This window comes from Neovison vison, chromosome 3, assembly GCF_020171115.1.
Source record: "Neovison vison isolate M4711 chromosome 3, ASM_NN_V1, whole genome shotgun sequence".
NCBI classification, from domain to species: Eukaryota; Metazoa; Chordata; class Mammalia; order Carnivora; family Mustelidae; genus Neogale; species Neogale vison.
The window spans coordinates 144,920,152-144,940,259 of NC_058093.1; the positions used below are offsets into that span (position 1 = coordinate 144,920,152).

Sequence of the window (20,108 nt, forward strand, 5' to 3'; positions counted from 1 at the left end):
ATATATAGAAATGAATGTTTTTCCATGAAAGTTGAGTGACTTCCAAAGGTATAAATAGAGAGAGGAGAGCAGAATATGTATGAATGCAGGGGAGAAAAGTATAATGGATATTTCTAAGCAAGGACCACACTAAACATGTACAAGCCATTATAAAAACAAAGAAATGTACACATACTTAGTGAGATTGATGGCTACATGTCTCCAAGAGACACAGTCCTGCTACAATTGTAGGATTTCAAAACAAAAACGTCACCTAATTCTATATTTTCTTAAAAGCAAGAAGAAGAAAAAAAAGGAATGAATGTAAATGCAGGTTAAGACATCTTGCTTAGGTAAACATTCTAGGTATCTCTTAGCAAGAAGGCAAAGGAATATTTGAAAATAGAAAAGGTATGGGATCTGTGAAGGTTTTAATATCAGCCTGGCATGGAAAAGAAGGCACGAGACCTTGGCGGGGGGTGCTTAGAGCTACTTTTCCCACATGTTGTTGAAATGGGCCAGAATTTATCATTCCAAGATAAGCCTCTTTGGCATAAGGGTTATTTTAGGCTGATTATTTTTAAGAAACAGTATACACAGGGAAAGCTCTGAAAACTTAGTAGATGTTACCCTTTTACAAGAGAAATTTTGTATTTATGAGTGTCTCCCTCTCTGTACCAGGAAGAGGAGGTTGATAAAATCTCTAGAAACTCTTATTAGGGAGAAGGTTGGAACTTAAATCTGCATAATAACAACACCCTTGTTTATTGTGATTTACCTGAAAACCTCCCATAACTGGCTCCCCAAACCTCAGGGTGTCCTTCTGTTTTAAGTTGGAGATTGTATTTAAGGTGATGGCTTGGGCCATTTCAGGGAGTTATTCTGTTCCTGGGTATCCTCTATGTATAGAGGAGATACACATATTATTAAATTCCTCTTTGTTTTTCTGCTATTGATCTATCTTTTATTATAGTGGGGTCTCAGCCAAGAACCTAAAAGAATGAAGAGAAATTATTTTTCCTCCTACATTGAGCTCAACAAAACTTTAAATATATTTTAAAGGCAGCAGTAAACTGGCCAAGCCAGTCTGGTATCTTTCAGTCTCCTTTAGATGCATTTTCTCATTGTCTATGCTTTGAAATGCAGTGAGTTTTCCTTCTAGGCAAAGTATAATACTCCAAGTCAATTACTGACAGTCTCTTTTCCTAGGGTTAGGTAGTTTGACATGGGAAATTTTGGAACATGTCTAAGATCTATAGTTGGGTTCTAGAGGAATGTTCAGATCTCTGCATGAGAATATTTGTGTATTACAAGATAGGTATAACTTGGTCTACTTCTGAAGTCTTCACTCTTGCCTTTCTCTTTGGCCCTTACATTGACCCTATCATGCAGAATCTGAGCACCCCTATTTCTGTTTCTCTTCCTGATATAACTTCAAATGGATGAGACACCAAACATTTCCATTGATCATAACATTTTATTTTATTATTTTTTTTAAGATTTTTATTCATTTACTTGACAGAGAGAGATCACAAGTAGGCAGAGACAGAGGCAGAGAGAAAGGAGGAAGCCGGCTCCCTGCTGAGCAGAGAGCCCGATGCGGCACTCGATCCCAGGACCCTGGGATCATGACCTGAGCCGAAGGCAGAGTCTTAACCCACTGAGCCACCCAGGTGCCCCATCATAACATTTTATTTTTAATGCACTGATTCTCAAAGCCACTAGTATTCCACACTAATCAATCATAATCACCTAATCATAATATCCTGACAAGATACTTAATATATTTAAATTAAGGGAAAAAAAAAAAAGGATGCAGAAGTAACATACATAGGTCCAGTGTAGTTGAATCCTGAGTAAAGAAACTGCATATTATATATTTTTAAAATATTTTATTTATTTATTTGACAAACAGAGATCACAAGTAGGCAGAGAGAAAGGTGGGGGTTGGGGAGGCGGTTAGTAGGCTCTCTGCTGGGTAGGGAGCCTGATGCCGGGCTCCATTCCAGGACCCTGAGATCATGACCTGAGCCAAAGGCAGAGGCTTAACCCATGAAGCCACACAGGTGCCCCATGTATATGGTTTTAGTGAAACAAGAACAAAGACATTCTTGCAGGAAAAGAAGATTTGTTATAGCAAAATGCCAAAGAGGTAATACTACCTTGAGAAGGGTTATTCTCATAAAGGGTTCATTCAGGATGTTTCCTAAGCCAACAGGAAGGTAAAATATGGTCAGAAATTGACTTAGAGTATTATACCAATACTCTAATAAGGCATTGTCCTATTATGGAAGTAATTAAACGATAATCTGTCTTTCTAACTAGTCAGAATATTCTGTTTTCTTTTAATTGGGTTAGAATTCAAAATGACGCTTATTTAGAAAATAGTCAAATGGTGATGATTCGATCGCTTCACTGAATCTGTTATGGTCTTCAGAAAAGACAAAATGACTTCAGCTTCACCTAGCAAAATAATACACTGAACAGGTGGTTATTTAAAAAAAACCAAAACAATCTAACAACTAATCTATTTTAGGTGGTGTGCACGTTTTTCTTTTTCCTCAAGCCCTGTGAATGTTGATGAACAGAGATTCTGGTATTGGAATCAATAACTCAAATGTTTAGAATTATTGTATAAACTGCACACTATTTGGAGAGGAAGGAGGCCTTCACGACCTCAGGGTTGCCTACTGAGTCCAGCAGAACGGCTCTGGGCTCTTCCTCTCCCATCTCACAGGTTCTGCCTGGAGGAGACCTTTCAGAAATTCTTCACTGACTACCACTCCTCTTCGGAGTAAATGTAAATAAATGACACATAATAAGAGGGGCACCTTGTAGTGCAGTTGGTTAAGCATCCAACTCTTGGTTTTGGCTCAGTTCATGATCTTGGGGTTGTGGGATCAAACCCCTAGTTGGGTTCTATGCTCAGCGGGGAATTACTTGAGTTTCTCTCTCTCTCTCTCTCCTGCTGCCCCTCCCTCCGCCATCTCTCTCTTGCACTGTCCCTCTCTCTCAAATATATATGTATAATCATATATATATATATATTTGGGGTGCCAGTGTGGCTCAGTTAACTGCCTTTGGCTCAGGTTATGATCTCAGGGTCTTGAGATCTCAGCAATGGAGCCCCAAGTAGGGCTGCTCAGTGGGGATTTTGCTTCTCCTTCTCTCTCTGCCCATCCCCCACTGCTCCTGCTCTTTCTTGCTTGCTGGCTCTCTCTCGCTTGTTCTTTCTCTCTCTCAAATAAAAAAAGACTTGGGGAGCCTGGGTGGCTCAGTCAGTTAAGCGGCTGCCTTTGGCTCAGGTCATGATCCCCGGAGTCTGGGATCGAGTCCCGCATTGGGCTCCTTGCTCTGCCAGGAACCTACTTTGTCTCCCTCTGCCTGCTTGCCTGCTGCTCTCCCTGCTTGCGCTCTCTGTCTCACTCTCTCTCTCTCTGTGTCAAATAAATAAAATCTTTTAATAAATAAATAAATAAATAAAGTCTTTAAACAATGTAAATAAATAACAAATAATAAGTATCAGGCCCTGATATTGACTACACTTTCTTTTATAGCCTCATTTCCCTTTGTTGTCTGATGACTACTGCGCTCCACTCCCTCTGAACCACTCCGAAGTATCTCTAGGAGACGTCTTTCTGATACTGGCTTGTGTACTTTTATACAGGCTGCTTTCCTTTGAAGTCCCTGGAACGGGTCCCCGATGATCCACCCAGGCCATTGCTCAATTCTTTTCTTTCATGAAACCTCCCTTGATTTCTCCAGACAGAATTGATCCTTGTATCTGTTTGTTCAGATTCCAACTTGGCCAAAACTCTGTGGTTGTATTTCTTATGTGACTTAGGATTTTGGGCTTTCTTTTTTTTTTTTTTTCTCTGCATGGTGTCAGGCGTCCTTCAATTTTTTTTCTATTTTACTTAACTGGAATAAAATTAAGGATCTATCACCTGGACAGAATGAAATGTTTTATTTCAAGGATTTGTCAACCACTCTTAGCTTTATCATAAGCCATTTCAGCACAAACGCGTAACTATGCGGTCCCATACAGTCTTTATGTTACTGCAGAATTAGAAGCAAACCTAGAATTATTTCATTCACTTCCTTTCCTTCTAACAGCTATAAAGTCTGCAGACACTTGTGAATTACTTCTTGCTTCTCATCATCACCCGGGATCTCATCCACATGCTATTCACACTTCTGTCCAGATCATTATCTGTTTCGACAATCACCTTCCTACTATCCACTCTCTAGCAGTTAATATCTTATTGTCAGCAATGGGTCTCACTGTTGGTGTCCCTACAAGGCTATGCAGCTGATGAGAAATGAATAGGATATATTTATCAAGCCCGGTGTTAGGGCACACTTTCTGTTAATGAAAGGGAAAAATGAATGAATTCGCTTGCTTTAAGAGGAAATGACTGCTCCTTCTCTTTTGCTCAGGGAAGACCCAATGTCTTACTGGTTTATGTTTAACTCCTTTCATCTCCTTTCAAGTAAAAAGGAAGAGCAGGACCCTTATTCTCCCCATTGAGCATAACCCATTCAGCATGTCTTATTTGTCCTAAGAAGCTGTGAGTATCTGGCATTCAGGGCAGAATTCTAAGAGAAAGAGTTAACATATGTAAACATGTAAAATAGAAGATTAAAAAAAGAGGGATGTTGAAATTAAATCAGACAAACTAGAAAACTTCTTATAGAAAGAAGTATCTACAAAAAGATAAAAAATATTAATAGTAAACTCTGAGTTAAGGTAGTAGCTTGGAAGAAATGAACTGCGATACCATGGGACAAATTCCAATGGAAAAAGAAATTAAACTTACCCAGAGAGTTTTATGGGTACATATTTTTTTACATTTGGAAATGTGTGATGTAGTTTACCCCAAAACAGACTACCATGAAACCAATCAAACACTAGGTTAAACCCTGTATTCTTCAGATGTTGGGATTTCTGTGAACTGTAAAAGCCAAGTGCACCGCATGTCTGTTAAGGTTATAAATTTAACCTTTATGATCCATAGTAAATGTGACTGGTAAAATTTACAGTGAATTACATTTTCCTGTGATTTGAACTATTTCGAATTGCATGAAGGTTTTCCATGCGTTGTCTTATTTCTAAGGAGTGAACATAACCACCCAGAAACTTCTTCCCAGCTGAGGTTATTTACGGTAAACATCAATGCAGTTATGGTTGTAATGCATCGTATCTAATTTCTTTCCAAAAAAAGTAAATACCCACCATGATTGCTAGTCAAAGCCTCAAATGTTTTAGACAGAGTTCAGTGCATGGATTTCGGCCTTTACTTGAAGGTATCGGAGAAAAGATTTATATTCAGATCTCCCAAGTTAATGTCCAGATTAAAACCAGCACTCAAACCACTGGGGACTCATTTTCTTCTTTTCTAGAGTGGGGAGGATAATACTAGATATAAAAGTGCTTTGAACTACAAAGCATAAAATATTTTCTGCTGGATAAGGTGTAACTTAGACATCATAGCACATGAATGTTCCAACTTCCACAAAACCTGGGAAACACCATCAAAAGCAGAAATTTGGAAAAACCATCAAAACCATCAAAAGCAGAAATTTGGAAGCAAGGCTCCCTTCACGTACCTGCTTCATATGTGGTGGCATGTGCAGTCATGCTCCATGTGCTTGACCTTCTGTTTTTTGTTACCATGACCGAGAACTCATACATCGTGTTGGGTTTGAGGCCCGTTGCTGTGTAACTCAGAGATGTTGTGTCTTCTGACTGTACCAATGGGGAATAAACAAAGAGAAAAAGATGAACTCTATCAACTTGCTTAGTCAAAGCATGTAAAGAGACAACCAAATAACAAACAAGGAGTCTATTTCCAAATAGCATAAGACCTAGGACACAGCACTTGCTCTACTTCCTTTCTGTCAGCTAGTTTACACTGGCTAATTGTAGATCCAAAACACAATGGATCCAATCAGGTGCGGTGTTGTTCAGAGGGGCCGCTAGCTGATCAATTTTCCCAAGGAGGGCAGTAACCACTGTGTCGGGACCAATTCTGCTTGCTTCTGTCAATTCCATTTTTAAGCTAATCTCCACTGACTTTAACTTTCATTTGTTCGTAATAACCAAAATCTTTTTTCTAGAAGTTTTAGTTTATATATTTTAAATAGATCATCATGATTATTTTTCACTAGTAATAAAAGTAATTTTTAGAGATATGCTACTTATGATTTTTAAAAATATTCTTTATAGAACAAACTTTTAGTGATCCCAGAATCTGTTGGGCTATTATAAAGAAAATAAACAAAAGAAATGTTGAATTATGTGGTCTTCTTTTTATGCAATGTTTACATGAAACACACATTTAAGTATGGTCACTGGAGCAATTGATTAGGGAAGGAACAACAAATTGGATATGTATTAAAAGATTATAATTGTGTTAATATTATTTGTCTTTTGAATTCATTCTTTGTCTTTTGAATAGCAGGTTAAAGATATCTTACTAGAAAACAAAAAGTATCTATTTCTATAGCAGCTTACTCAAGAGATCAAAATGGTAATGAAGAAAAAAAGAACAGGTTAATCTTCCAGGTTAATGAATATTTTCCATATGATCAGGCAAATTTTGCCTTATTTATGACTCTTATAAGTATCAATTTATGCTTGGTATTTAGATCTTGATTCTTTTCCAAAGTTTAATATTTACCTTCACTTTTATATTTATTACATTTTTAAATATCTCTGTTTAGAAAATCAAGGAGAGATCTTTTTCCCTATCTATGTCACACCTATCTCCTCCTATACTGTTGTAGTATGGTGTATCTTTTTTATTCTACTATGAATCCTTAGATTATAGCTATGAAAATGCTACACTTCATTACAAAACCAAATAAATATTTAACTGTACTAATAACATTTTGATGATGTGCCCATCCACCCTATTAAAGTGATGACCTCGTAAACATCTATCAGAAGCTCTTCTTTAAAATAACTGTAAAAATGTGGGCCCTAAGTAAATGTAAAAATACTCTGTAGACTCAGGAAAATAGAATTTCATCAAATAAAACACAACATGGGCAGCTAGTATCTGATAGGCTGAAATATAACTTCCAAACCTGTCTTCTTTCACTACCATGAACACCTCTAAGTCTTAGAAATGGAAATAAGGGGAAGACATGGGACAATGAGTATTATTTCAGCTAGGAAGAAAAGATCATACTTTTATAAAACTAGTCTCTTTGAGCATAGACATCACTGGCATTTGGGAGGCTGCTAAGCAACAATGTCCTTGTTTGTGTTTTAGAATGACATACTTGGATTCTGTAAATGCCATGAATTCACTGGGTTTTCTCAGGAACCTCATGGAAGGTTATTGTTCAGAATAAATCATTAGCCTAGCAGCACTTTGGAAAATCATGGCCAGTTACTTGAGAGCATACGATGCAACAGGTACTACCCCATTGAGCCTCAACTTACTCATCCGTAAAATGGAGATAACCATAAGCACTAACCTCCCAGCATTATTTAAAGTGTCTGTAAAGTAAAACATAGTATCTGGTCCAGTGAATGTATTAAATAAATGTCACCTACAATATTTCATGCATTGTCTAATGTAATATATAACTTTAGGCATGCCTTAACTTCCCTTTTGAATTGAAAATATCTTGAGGTCATGATTAAGTCTTGCACAACTTTGTATATTCTGTAATAGCTATGCTATATCTGGCAAGCACTAGTCAATATTCAGTGAATATATTTCGAATAGAAATTTATATAAAACATCATGTGATTAATCATTTCAAAAGAATGTAAATTACAAAAAATTCCCTCTTCTGATAAGGAGGATCAAGACAGAGTTTTAGATATAAATGTCTTGAATATGGCTTGATTTGGGATTAAATGAAGTATTCCTGTGGGGATAGCTTTGGATAATGACATTAAGTCACCTGAGTTCTAGCTGAAGTTTAAATGGAAATCTTTTCCAAGTTATACAACCTAATGATGTCTTCAAAAAGGAATCTATACAGGTTTAACTTCGGAGACAATCCTATAGATGAGAAAAATGGAAGTGAGCAAGTTCAATGATATGACGGGACATAGCAAACCCAACTCCTGCACCCGGGTCATTGGACTTCATGTATTTATTCTTTCCCCCCTCTCTCTTGTATATATTCTGCCTACCGAATAAAACTGTGCTTGGTAGTGAGATGAAATAATAAATATGAAAGTCGTTTGAGAAGTTCACAATGTAAAACCAAAGCATTCTATTACCACTATTTGAAAAATGTAAGCTTATTTGTATTACTTTTTTTGTGGGCTAGATATGGTCTGTATTTATCCTTGCTATCCAACTTACCCCACCCTTTTCTCTAAAACTCTTCGTCTCAGGGTAAGGATGTAGATTGTGGGTGTTTGCGAAGGGGGACAGAATGTTAGTAACTGAAAGCCTTAGGTCAGGGAAGATGGTGGCAAGAGGAACATTTAAAATCTTGTTTTTTGTTTGTTTGTTTGTTTGTTTTAAAGGTTTTATTTATTTATTTGACAGAGAGAGATCACAAGTAGGCAGAGAGGCAGGCAGAGAGAGAGGAAGAAGCAGGCTCCCCGATGAGCAGAGAGCCCGACGTGGGGCTCAATCCCAGGACCCTGGGATAATGACCTGAGCGGAAGGCAGAGACTTTAACCCACTGAGCCAGCCAGGTGCCCCTGTTTTTGTTTGTTTGTTTTGTTTGTTTGTTTGTTTGTTTTTATTCCCAAACTTCAATCCATGACAGAAATCAGCCTCTGGTTACAAGGAATAGTTATTGGGCTGAGTCTTACTTTACAGGCATTCTTTGTGAGACTCAATAATTCCATGTGTGCTGTATTAACTATTCAACTGAAATCATTTGCCTCAAGAAATTCTGGAACTTAAGCCATTCTGCAGAGAACAATCACTATCCTTCAGAACATTTCACATACTGGCAAAGTACTCGTGGCCATTCTGTGAAATGAATGTATTGACAGCGTAGAGCAATTATGAGCATAACATTTTTAGAGTAGTCTTTTAAAAGTAAACTTAGAATTGGACAATCTGTATATAAAGAGAGACTTTTTTTTAAATGTCCTCATATGTTTCATTGGTTGTCTTATCTGATAATGTTATCTTTATTTATTGTTCTGCTGAGCCCTAAATCTAATACTGCAAGGAGATGGATAGGGTACTTAAAACATATGTTATATCAATGATACTATTTGGACTTGCCTGGAGAGTTTTTCCAAATACCTGACCTAGCAGGGTGACAGCACCCAAGAAAGCTTTTTAAAATGGTTTCAACTAAAAACTGATTTATGATGAAAAGTGAATTTTACAACACTTAAAAAGTTGAAAGAGACTAAAAGCAGATGCAGCATGCCTACAGGAAGAGAGAGGCAGATTTACAATACTATTGGTGGGATTTTGCTTTCTCTCTGTGGTCTTTAGAATCAGACACTCCCAAAGGAAATTGTCATCCCTGAAATCACCACTGGCTAGAAGCTAAATTAAGCAAGATGGCAGCTTCATGGAAAGAACACCGCATGAAATATCAGGAGATTCAAATTTTCTCCGAGAGCTGTCCCAGTGGAGTAGTAAAGAGAACCGATCATGTCTTCTCAGATAAGGGGCATCTGAAGGAGCTAGAGTACCAGGATTGCACTCCTGGTTCCTTGGTTATTTTTAGAGCTATCTTTTTCATCCCAGACCATCGTCTTGTGAAGGTTTATGTTTTAAATGTGTTTTCAGATATTATCTCACTTGAATAACTTATGGATTCTTTGAAGTGTATCAGTGGAATGAAGTGTCTTACTCATTCCAAAATTATAAATAATATGTTAAGCAGCAACAACTAAACTGTGCGCAACTGCCTCTAGAATCTAGCACAGTTCTAGGGACATCGTAGGTACTTGACAGACCCCTGTTAATTTTCTCATTTAGACCACATTTTGTGTATTGCTTGCATATACTAACATTGTGGCAGGCTTAGGAAGTAAGAAAATTGTCCCTGAATACAACTATTTGCTGGAGTTGCTAAGGCTGGCTGACAGAGACTTAAAAGAAGTAAAGACAATGCCTCCAGTATCTGTTTCTCCTGAGCTCTTAGCAGGGTTGTAGGATGACTCAGTGAAAGGGGTTGGTCTAATGCATAATAGTTAAAGGGGAGTGTGCACTATGGTTTTCTTTACCACATGAGTGTGTTTCAAGGCTAACTGAGGAAGTAGATGCTAATGGCTTCGAGTGCTTTCTAAGGACTTTATAACAAAGTCTTCCGGTTGTGTTCCGAGGCATATGCACTATAAAATGGGTCTCTGTAACATTAATAGGGTTGCCTTTTTTGTCCCATCTAGATTCCAAATAAAAGGAAATACACCAACATCTACCCCGAAAAATGAATGTGGATCTCTGCTATTTTCTAAGGAAAATGGCATTCCCTTGTCCAGAATCGAATCATTTACACAAACGCAGCATCTGCTGGCATTTGAGTAACATTCGACATTTCTTGAGGTTGTTCTACCTTGCCTTAGAATTGCTTCCTAAGATACAATTATTCCCATTCTAATTTTAGATATTGAGTTATTAAAATGCTTTGTTTCCCATCTGGTGTCACTGCAGCAAAATGACTCACAACCATCCAGGAAGCATTTAAAACAAGGTATTAAGCAAATGACAATTCATTTTCAATTTTACACTATCAGTTAGAACTTCACCTTGTATTTCGCATTCGCAGAAAAGCTGGTCCTCCACCGGACAGTGTAAAGTCGCACTTCAGATGTTTTTTGGTTCTTAGGGACAGAGTTGTCTGCCCAGCTGACCCTCACGGCATCGTAGGTAAGAGCCACAGCCTGTACACCTACTGGTGGGAGCATGGGGGTGGAGACATCTGGGACCGAGGTGGGGAAATCATCAAGCAAAGGATAATAATCAACCGGGTCAGTGGGATCTGGGGTTAAAAACCCGCCAAATGAAACAAACAAATAAATGCATAAATAAAAGAGTTAAAGAAATAAATATCAGTGGTAACACGTCACGATGAGTTAAATGCATGGCAATAATGATGAAAGGGAACATGAGAAGAACAGAAAAAAACACAATTAATTCAATCGGAAAACTCATTAGAAACAGTATTCCTTTATTACAAAAATAACTGACTATCCTTTATTACAAAAATAACTGACTATTTTCTGTAATTCACTCATTTCCCTATAGTGGTTTTATGAACTCCATTTTGGTGATCACTTCTAGCTATATATCCTAAAAGTCCATTTCTTCTTAGAATGTTGCACATTGTTTCCTAAAAGGTCTAGTATAGAACTTGTCGGTTTTATAACTATACAGATAGCCTAAAATACCAAGATCAAAAGGAGCGTCTAGTGTATTTCCTCCTGGTAAGGAAATAAATGTCTATCCAGTATCTTTTTTTTTGTTTGTTTGCTTGTTTATTTTTCTCCTTTTCTATCTTGATTTGTTTCTCTAGTGCTTTCATTAATGCTTAGACTATATCTGCATAATATTGTTTAGGCAAGAAATAAATAAAAAAGCCCAAAGGGCTCTGTGGTCTACAGCAATCCATCTATGGCTATGATTACGTAAAGCTAGCCTGACCAAGTCCATGGTCTGTGAGTTCCAATGATATGTTTGGTAAGTAGGTTTCTCCTAGCACTTGGGGTGGCAGGTTTTCAAAGACTGAAATCCTTAAAGAAAGTATGTAAGTAGCTGTTTTATCCACTTTCCCACAGAGTAATTCACTAAGGCTCTTAAAGCATACCTATATTCTGTATTACTTGTTCCAAAATGTCAAGTTCCATGGGAAGACTTTATGTTATCGACTAGGAAGACAGAATAAACTGTGTGTGGTACACACGGGCTTTGATCCTGATTAACATAATCAGAACCTGCGTGACAACATAATCTAAACCTGCTTTTAGAAAATTCTCTAGAAAAAATTTGTACTCATTTTTATGCTGTGGATATCACAGTCACAAGAGTTTATCTTGTGGCCATAACAAGAGTCGTTTTGAGTACTTTGTAACTAAGACTTTTCAGTTTTTGAAATTTTACCTTTAAATCATGTAATATATATTCTCACTAACAAAGAAAAAAAAGCCCTCAGGCTAGGCATATGATAACATTTGGGGAGCTGACCTGCTAAAATGTAGAGTTTCCGAAGGAGTGTACATAAAGAGTTTATATTTTTAAATAGCCTAGTTCCAAGCACAGCAGATGCTGGCTGGTTTTTGATGATTACTTCACTTTGTCCACTGTATTTCAAATGCCTATCCCCTACTTATTACTGTGTTTTCCAATGAATTATTTAGTAGTTTACTGGGCTGTGGTCTTTGGAGCAAAATATAAAACCTGAAAACAAAAACAGAACAAAAGGAAAGGGGGAAAAAAAAGGAGAAAGAGAGAGAAAGAAAAATGTGTGTTTAAAATTTAATGACAGAGCCCAGGCTTTCTGTATTTCCTTTGATGTGTCTTTTTATTAAGGGCTCCTTTAAACCCAAATGGATTTATGAAATGATGAAGGGGGAGCTGAAGAGCCTCCAGGAGGATCCCAATCAGTCACCAGGTTGGTGCATCGGTGGCAGGTGTTTTGGCCAGACTGAAGCAGGTACTGCCTCCCTTGTTTCTGTTCTTAGCCGACTTTCCAAGAAGAATGTTATACATACAGGAAGACTATTCTGAATCACAGACTTCTTTTTTGACCAACCTACATACTGTGTTATACTGTATTTTCTGTTTCTTTGCTTAACCTGGTTTTTAAACCTATATGAATTTAATTCTACGCCACAGGTGTCATATATAAGGTTTCAAAAAGTGATTCTACTTGGAGAAATACTAATACTCAATCTGGCTGTTTCTGGATTTTACAATAGTCTATTTTTCATGACTTGTGGAGTTTCTTGAAGTCTCAGCTTCCAGAATGCGTCCCTCAAATTTCAAATTATGTTTGGTGGTAGTTATCTATGGACTTACATAACTTAAGAATTTCTATCTCTGGCTAAGCTTTTCTTGACTTTTTTTTTTTTTTTTAGTGGATTTGTTTTCAGGAATGGATTGTCATTTTACTTGCCATCTCCTTTAGATCTGTACTGTCTAATACAAGAGACACTAATCACATGGATAGTTTACATTTAAATTATTAAAATTAAATACAATTTAAATATCACTTCTTCTGTTGCACTAGCCAATTTTAAGCATCCTATGGCCATTTATGCCATCTATCATCTTGGATAGTATAGATATAGAGCTTTACCAACAAAGCAGAATGTTCTAGTGGATAGCAAGCACTATTCTAAATACATATATGCTACATACACTGCTCATTACATTTCTGAGTAGTTAAATTAAAAACCGAGCACAGAAACTGAGTAGTTAAATTAAAAGCATTTTTTTTTTTTTGTTAAGAAAACATTTCTTGAAAAAAACACATTTTTGTTGCTAAATAACTTTTTTTTTTTTTGGCAATTTTTAGGTGTCTTACATGTTGTTGATTTGCAGTGGTTATAGTCAAGAGTAAAAACTAAATAAATTAAAAATTAAAAAGAAAAAAAAACATAGTCTCAAACCTTTTGCTAAAAAGAAAAGCCCATTCAGTTCCTAATAAGTATTTTGGTAAGAGTTCATGAATTTTCAGTTCACATACTAACGTTCCAAACCAGCTTTTAAAAATAATAACATAATTTTACATTTGGATTATACTTCATTCAGACAGTGATAAAACAGTTGAGAATAAGCAAAATCAAGCAACCCACCTCCTTATTCCCCTGCCTTCTCCAAGCTCAAATTGTCTTGTTCTTGCAACAATAAGAACTAGAAAGCTCTACTGCACGAATAAAACTCTTGACATGCTCCTTTGACCCAGTGAAACTTTCCTCTGCTCTCATACTAATATGTTCAGGATGAGATGGGGCACCAGAGATGAGACCCACTGAAGAGCAGGCGTTAGTGGAAATCATCATGGCTTGATACTTACTCCAGCCTGACGCACTTATTGCCTCTGATTTTTTATTTACTTGATGCTGGTCTCTTCTAAGTCTGCTCATGGGAATACTTACAGAATTCAGAGACAGAGAATGTCTTCTCTGTGGCACTATGACACATTTACTGATAGAATTTCTCCTAGAACCTTAACCTTTGATTCTTTTTATTTGTCCTCTGTTCTCTATGACATGTGGAAACCATAAAATAAGTCTGCCACATCTTTCCCGTTAGAAAGGACTGGCTTTATTCACTCCTCTTCAACCTTGCCCTAGTGACTTGACTTCAGTAAGAAAATGCCTCACATGATTTCCAACTTTTGGTATCCATTCCTCCCCCCAGACGCATTAGGGTTAGAGTCCTAGCAGGGAAAAATAGTCTTATGGATCACTGGTGTTTTAGAAACCACTCTGGGAATGCCGTATGCCAAGGATTAAAGAATGATAACAAAAGTGAAGGCAGAAGTTAATGTCCCAAATGGTTCTTTGTGAGCAGCTTATCTTTGGTTCATGTAAACTCTGTTTTTACTACCACTGCTTTTTGCTCAAAATTGATTTTTTTTTTTATCACCTGAGTGTCCCTTCTTTGTGGGCTTTAGTTTTGGCAAGAAAGTAGTGTTTGAAAAGACTAGCCATAGTATAATTTGTGTGGCCTGATCCCAGTCTCAAGGACACACTGATGAGCAAGTCCTCAACATCTTTTACCACAAACAGGAAAGAGATGGCTTACTGGATGCAAATTATGGGAAGGACAAATACAGCTAAAGTGACCTGCTATCTCCCAAAGAACCCTGCTACTGACAGAATAAGAGAATAGGGGGAAGTGAAAATTCTAGACACCTCCATCATGTTACCTCATGGTTTCCTATTCTGGACCTCCATACGCCTCATGTATTTAGAGATAATATGTTTGATAGTAGACATTCTCTCAGGGAATACTTCTTATTTGCCCTTTTCGAGAGACATGTTTCCCTTTGATAACACAATGAGGGAGCCATGTTGTCTCCACAGATAAATGAATACATTGACACATACCCAAAATTTTGCATACCACGTTAGGCAGATTATAGACCTTGAAAACAGCAACCAAAGGTTCAAGCAAACTCTGGATCAACTTTTCCTCACAAAGAAAATCTGGCTGAAATCAACGAAGCGATGGTATATTTGGAAACCATCATGGGACAACTGGGAATTCACTTTACAACTGCGTATTCGTAAGACAAGACTATGAATGGAGTTTGTGGGTTTGGAAAACAAACTGTACCAAGTTTACATAATTTAAGTGGATCCCACTATTTATTCTATGCTGACTTATTCCTCCTTGTCAGGACTTCATACTCAGGCACCAAGTAGTTTTCCATGTTCTCTATGAAATTCTGCTCTCAGATCCTTCATTCTCATTAAGGTGAAAGTAACTGATGAGTTAAAGGAGCTCTGAGGCTTTTGGGTTTTGAAAGGAGGCAGGATCAAAGAATTCATTAAAAAGATGGACCTCCTGGGTTTTGCTTTCAGACTTCACACATAAGGCTAGGGGATGGTTGTGTGACTTTCCAGTGACTCTGAACAGCACTCTAGGGGTGGTATTTATTCTATTTTTTAAAGATTTTTTTTTTTTTTTAATTTATCAGAGAGAAAGAGGGGGAGAGAGCAAGCACAGGCAGACAGAATGGCAGGCTATTTTTGAGTAAGCCCAGCCTTGGTCACAAATAGTCTCTCTAAAACTAACTAAATAAATAAATAACTATATAAAAATAAACAATCAAATGTCCTGAATCTCACTCCTCTTAACCCATTCCTTTCTGAGTTCCTTGAGCTCTTTTTCTCTCATGTGCTGCCTTTATGGTCCACCTCACATAAGAATTCCCAGAGGTGTAAAACCCTGGAGGGTGCCAGTCCTTTCAATGTCATAGGCTCTGAGAACTGTTGGGGTGACCTATAGGCCTGGCTCAGGAAAAGTCCACCCCTCTGACTCCGACTAGTCCAAACCAGTCCCAGGAGGTAGGTCCTTCCTTGTCAGGTTAGACTGAAGGATCCTCTGTAGAGAAGCAAGTGGCCATTTGGGCATTGGGTGGCTTTTGCACAGAAACGTTCTTGCCTCACTGATTTGCAAGATGAGACAAGGTTGCTCAACAGAATGAAGAGTGGTATTGGGCTACCAAAATATGAGCTACTGAGATAAGAAAGAGAAGGAGAGATCTATATTCTCTGAATCCACATATTAGTTTATAAACTGACTTCCTCTCAATTTTGTAAACCAAGAAAAAAATGAACTATGTGTGTGTATATGTATATACACATATACACAAATACGTATGCACACATACACACTCAACGCTCAGAACACAACTAAATACATTTTGCTTGTTCGTGTTTTTGTGTTTTTTCTGTTGTGTTTTGTTTTATTTTTTTATTTTTTAATTTTTTTCCCACCGCAACTCAAACATTGGCTACCTCGTCATAAGATGATTAACTATTTCAGCTTACCTGTTATAGATCTGGTGGTAGCACTTTCATAAAGTGGAACTCCTTCTCCGGCATTGTTAAAAGCTTTTAGGGAGATTACGTAATGGGAGCTTGACTCTGGAGAAAAACAGAAAGAAAATAAACATGCTGATTTATTTAGTGTACTGAAATAGGGTAAACATTTTCCTGCCATAAAATTTAATATAACCTATTAAGTAAGGTGTTTAGGGATGAAGAAGTTTGATTGTGGGAGAAAGGGGGCACTGGTGACAACACAGCTTTTAATCTTCCTAAATCTCCACATAAATAGAGACTGAGTGACTAGATAGACAACCACGAGTATTTGGACAATTATAACAAAAGTAGATGATGAGTTATACTCTCAGACCCTGAAATACAATTGCATGTGGACAAACTACCAACAATCTTAGGACTTGTCTGTTATCAGCATCTGTGTAGGAGAAATCAGAGAGAGGCATCAAACTTGAAAACAGGATAATTCTAAAATAACTATCAACTAATGCTAGAAAATGCAACAGAACAATCTGAGGTATATGTAAAACTCAAAACTACCCTGCAAAATCTCCTTTCCAGAACAGAACCTACAGAGGGGACAAACAGCTGGGAACAGACTTAAAACTTGAGCAGACAGAAGCAACAGAAATGAAGGGAAGAGAGTGTCCAGATAAATTCAAAGAGAAAAGTCATGAAAACTTGGAAAACAAGCAGCTGTATAGTTTTTAGTGTGTTTCAGGGGTTGGCCAAATTTTCTTGTAAAGGGCCCAGATCGTAAATATTTAGCTCCGCAGCCCACATGTTTTCTGTCATGAACTCACCTGCATTTTTTTTTGTTTGTTTGTTTACAACTCTTCAAAAGTATAAAAACCATACTTGGTTCAGTGAGGTTCAAACAAAGATAGGACTTGGGCCAGCTGTAACCCCCACCCCCAGGCTATAGTCTGCTGAGCCCTCAGCTCTGGTCTAATGAAAACAACAGGAGAGGGAGCTCTGTGTATTTAGAAAAGCTATTTGAGCATCTAGGAATGTAGGGAAACAGGTCATGTGAAGGAAAGCAAGCAACAAAAATCTGTTGAGGCTAAATGTCTTACAAAATATACTGAGGAGAATACCATTCCTATAGACAAAGAGAGATAAAAAATATGCAAGGAAAGTAGATCAAACCTTTGAAATTTATTATTTCAAAATGAGGTAAACAACACTAAGAAAATTAAATGCCGGATATGCAAGAGTAATATAAATTAGCATTAGAAGAAAAACAAAAACAAAACTCAGAAATGAGGTAGTATAACTCAATACAGGCTAAGTAAAAAAAAAAAAAAAATCTAAAAAATTAAAAAGAGTAAAACGTAAAGAAAATAAAAGGAGAAACTAGAGGAACAAACAAGTACAAGGATAAACAAAACAAAAAGAAATCAAGAGAGACTAAAAGAAAATTGGGGAAAGAGTGACGAATAGAAGAGAAGGAAGGTCTAACTGACGAGTAATAGTTTTCCTTGAGGAGGAAAACCAAAGAAAGGGAACAGAACAAATACCACAGAGTAATTCAAGACATTTTTGCTGAGTTAAAAAAAAAAAAAAAAATTTAGGTATCTGGACAGAAAGAATACATGAGTTGAAAAGGGGAAACTTAAATTATGATCTGGCTTTTGGACAGCCACATTTTATGCCAGAGGGAGCTGAGGTAATTTATTTGGGATACCCAAGGTAAAAAAAAAAAAAAAAAAAAAATGGGATTCAAGGATTTTATAGTTAACACAAGTTAGTTTAAATAAAAAGGGCACAGCCAAGCTGTTATCAACATTTAAGCAACCAGGGAGCATTTCTCCCGTGATCCTGAGAACTGAGAAATGAGTTCCCTGATGACCACGGAAGATAACCCAACAGCAAACTGGTGAAAAACGAATGTTAGGAACTAAGACTAAGTGAGATTTTGTTTTGTAATGGCTACACAGTCCTCTGTTGTAGCTACCCTATAATTGTATGTCAAAAATAAGGGAGCCTGGGGGTAGTGTGTATGTAAAAATTAATGTTTCAATAATTATTATGGATGATAATACTATTATTATTGTTATTCTGAGACTAATGTAACATGGGATTAAGCAAATGAATAATCATGAGAAATAATAATTCTATCATCTCCTGTGTCCTTGAGAACCAGAAGATTAGTGTAGATGGGAGAACATACTGATGTGCAATAGAAGAGGTATGGAAAGTCTTCTGTTCTTAGAATTCAACCAGAAAATCAGTTTCAACGCAAAAGGTATTTTATGTCTGTCCTAGTTCTATCCACTGAAGAAGCCTAGAGACATTGTTAGTAAAAAGGACCCCTAATGCCCAAACTGGGATTTTGGAAAAAAATAAATAAATAAAATAAATAATTTTTTTTTTCATTGCGAGAAACAAGGGTTTTTTTGTAAAACTGGTGTGAGATAGGACACATATCAATGGATCCTAAAACATTTTGATGTAAGCAGATAGAAAGGAAACAATCAAACACTAATGGGCTCACGACAAATGGGTTCAGGAATCAAATCAAAGACTCTTCCACAGACCAAAGATGAAGATAATCTGAGTAAGAGCTGCAATGAGTGGAGACTCAACAAACAAACATGAATGTATGAATTCATAAAGATATTTAAAAAAAAATAAAAGTCAGTCACTTCTGAGGTTGACAGAGAACCAAATCATTATCTTGAAAGCCAGGTAAAAAATCAGACATTTATTATGATTTTCCTAAATAAACTTTTCGACTGTGTAACCACACAGAATGTGAGGGGAACTGTACCCTTAAAATATTCCAACTAGCAAGTGAAAACTCAATGATAGAATTCAAATATTACTATGTTGCGCCCCCAATGAACAAATGGACCTGCGTATTAAGCACTCATGATTGCTAAGATAAAATAGAGAAACCCTGGCATTATGTGTCTTCTTTTTAAATTTTTTTTAATTTGCATTTTTTAAATTAACATATAATGTATTATTAGCCCGAGGGGTACAGGTCTGTGAATTATCAGTCTTACACATTTCACAGCACTCACCATAGCACATACCCTCCCCAATGTCCATAACCCAACCACCCTCTCCCTACCCCGCGGCCCCTCCCACGCCCACCCCCAGTTTGTTTTATGAGGGCATTATGTGTCTTCTAAAGAAAGAACACACTCGTTCTGGAGTCTTCCCCAAGGATGGAACCTACTTAGTCTGATCCAAATAACAGTTTGCAGGAAATAGAGCAAAGAAAGAGTTCAAGTCCAACTTACAGTAATTCACTAAGCTATATATTTGTTGCTTGTAGTTTTCTGTATCTGTCTTTTACTTTACAATTAAAAAAGTTTTAAAAATGACTGGATTTATCTCCGACAGTGAATGTTCTTTGAAAATTGATTAGATGGCTTTTTTTTCATGAGATTTAATGTGACCCAAATATTAGCATTCGAGATATTGACATTCCAAACCATAATGACACGAGAGCCACAATACAGCCAGAGGAAAAAAATAAAATTATATTTAATGTTGTCAAAGGGCTTCTATTAAATGAATTGCTTCTTCTACAAGAGCAGATATTTCTTTATTAATTTTTGCTGTCAACCTAGTTTACCAATAAGAAAGTCATCGGTCTACGAGTGTTAAATGCTCTTGGAGCATATGTAAAAGACAGACCTCTATTGCC

The 20,108-nt window shown here is 36.9% G+C and overlaps 1 protein-coding gene across 1 annotated transcript in view; it reads right to left on the reverse strand.

Annotated features, from left to right (window-relative positions):
• Nucleotides 1-20,108, reverse strand: part of DCC (DCC netrin 1 receptor) — a 1,152,813-nt gene that overhangs the window by 110,974 nt on the left and 1,021,731 nt on the right. The window contains exons 16-18 of the mRNA XM_044242950.1: nucleotides 16,436-16,531; nucleotides 10,679-10,911; nucleotides 5,590-5,728 (exon numbers count right to left, since the gene is read on the reverse strand). Of these exons, the coding sequence (XP_044098885.1) occupies nucleotides 5,590-5,728; nucleotides 10,679-10,911; nucleotides 16,436-16,531 (468 nt within the window). The remainder of the gene's footprint in view (nucleotides 1-5,589; nucleotides 5,729-10,678; nucleotides 10,912-16,435; nucleotides 16,532-20,108) is intronic.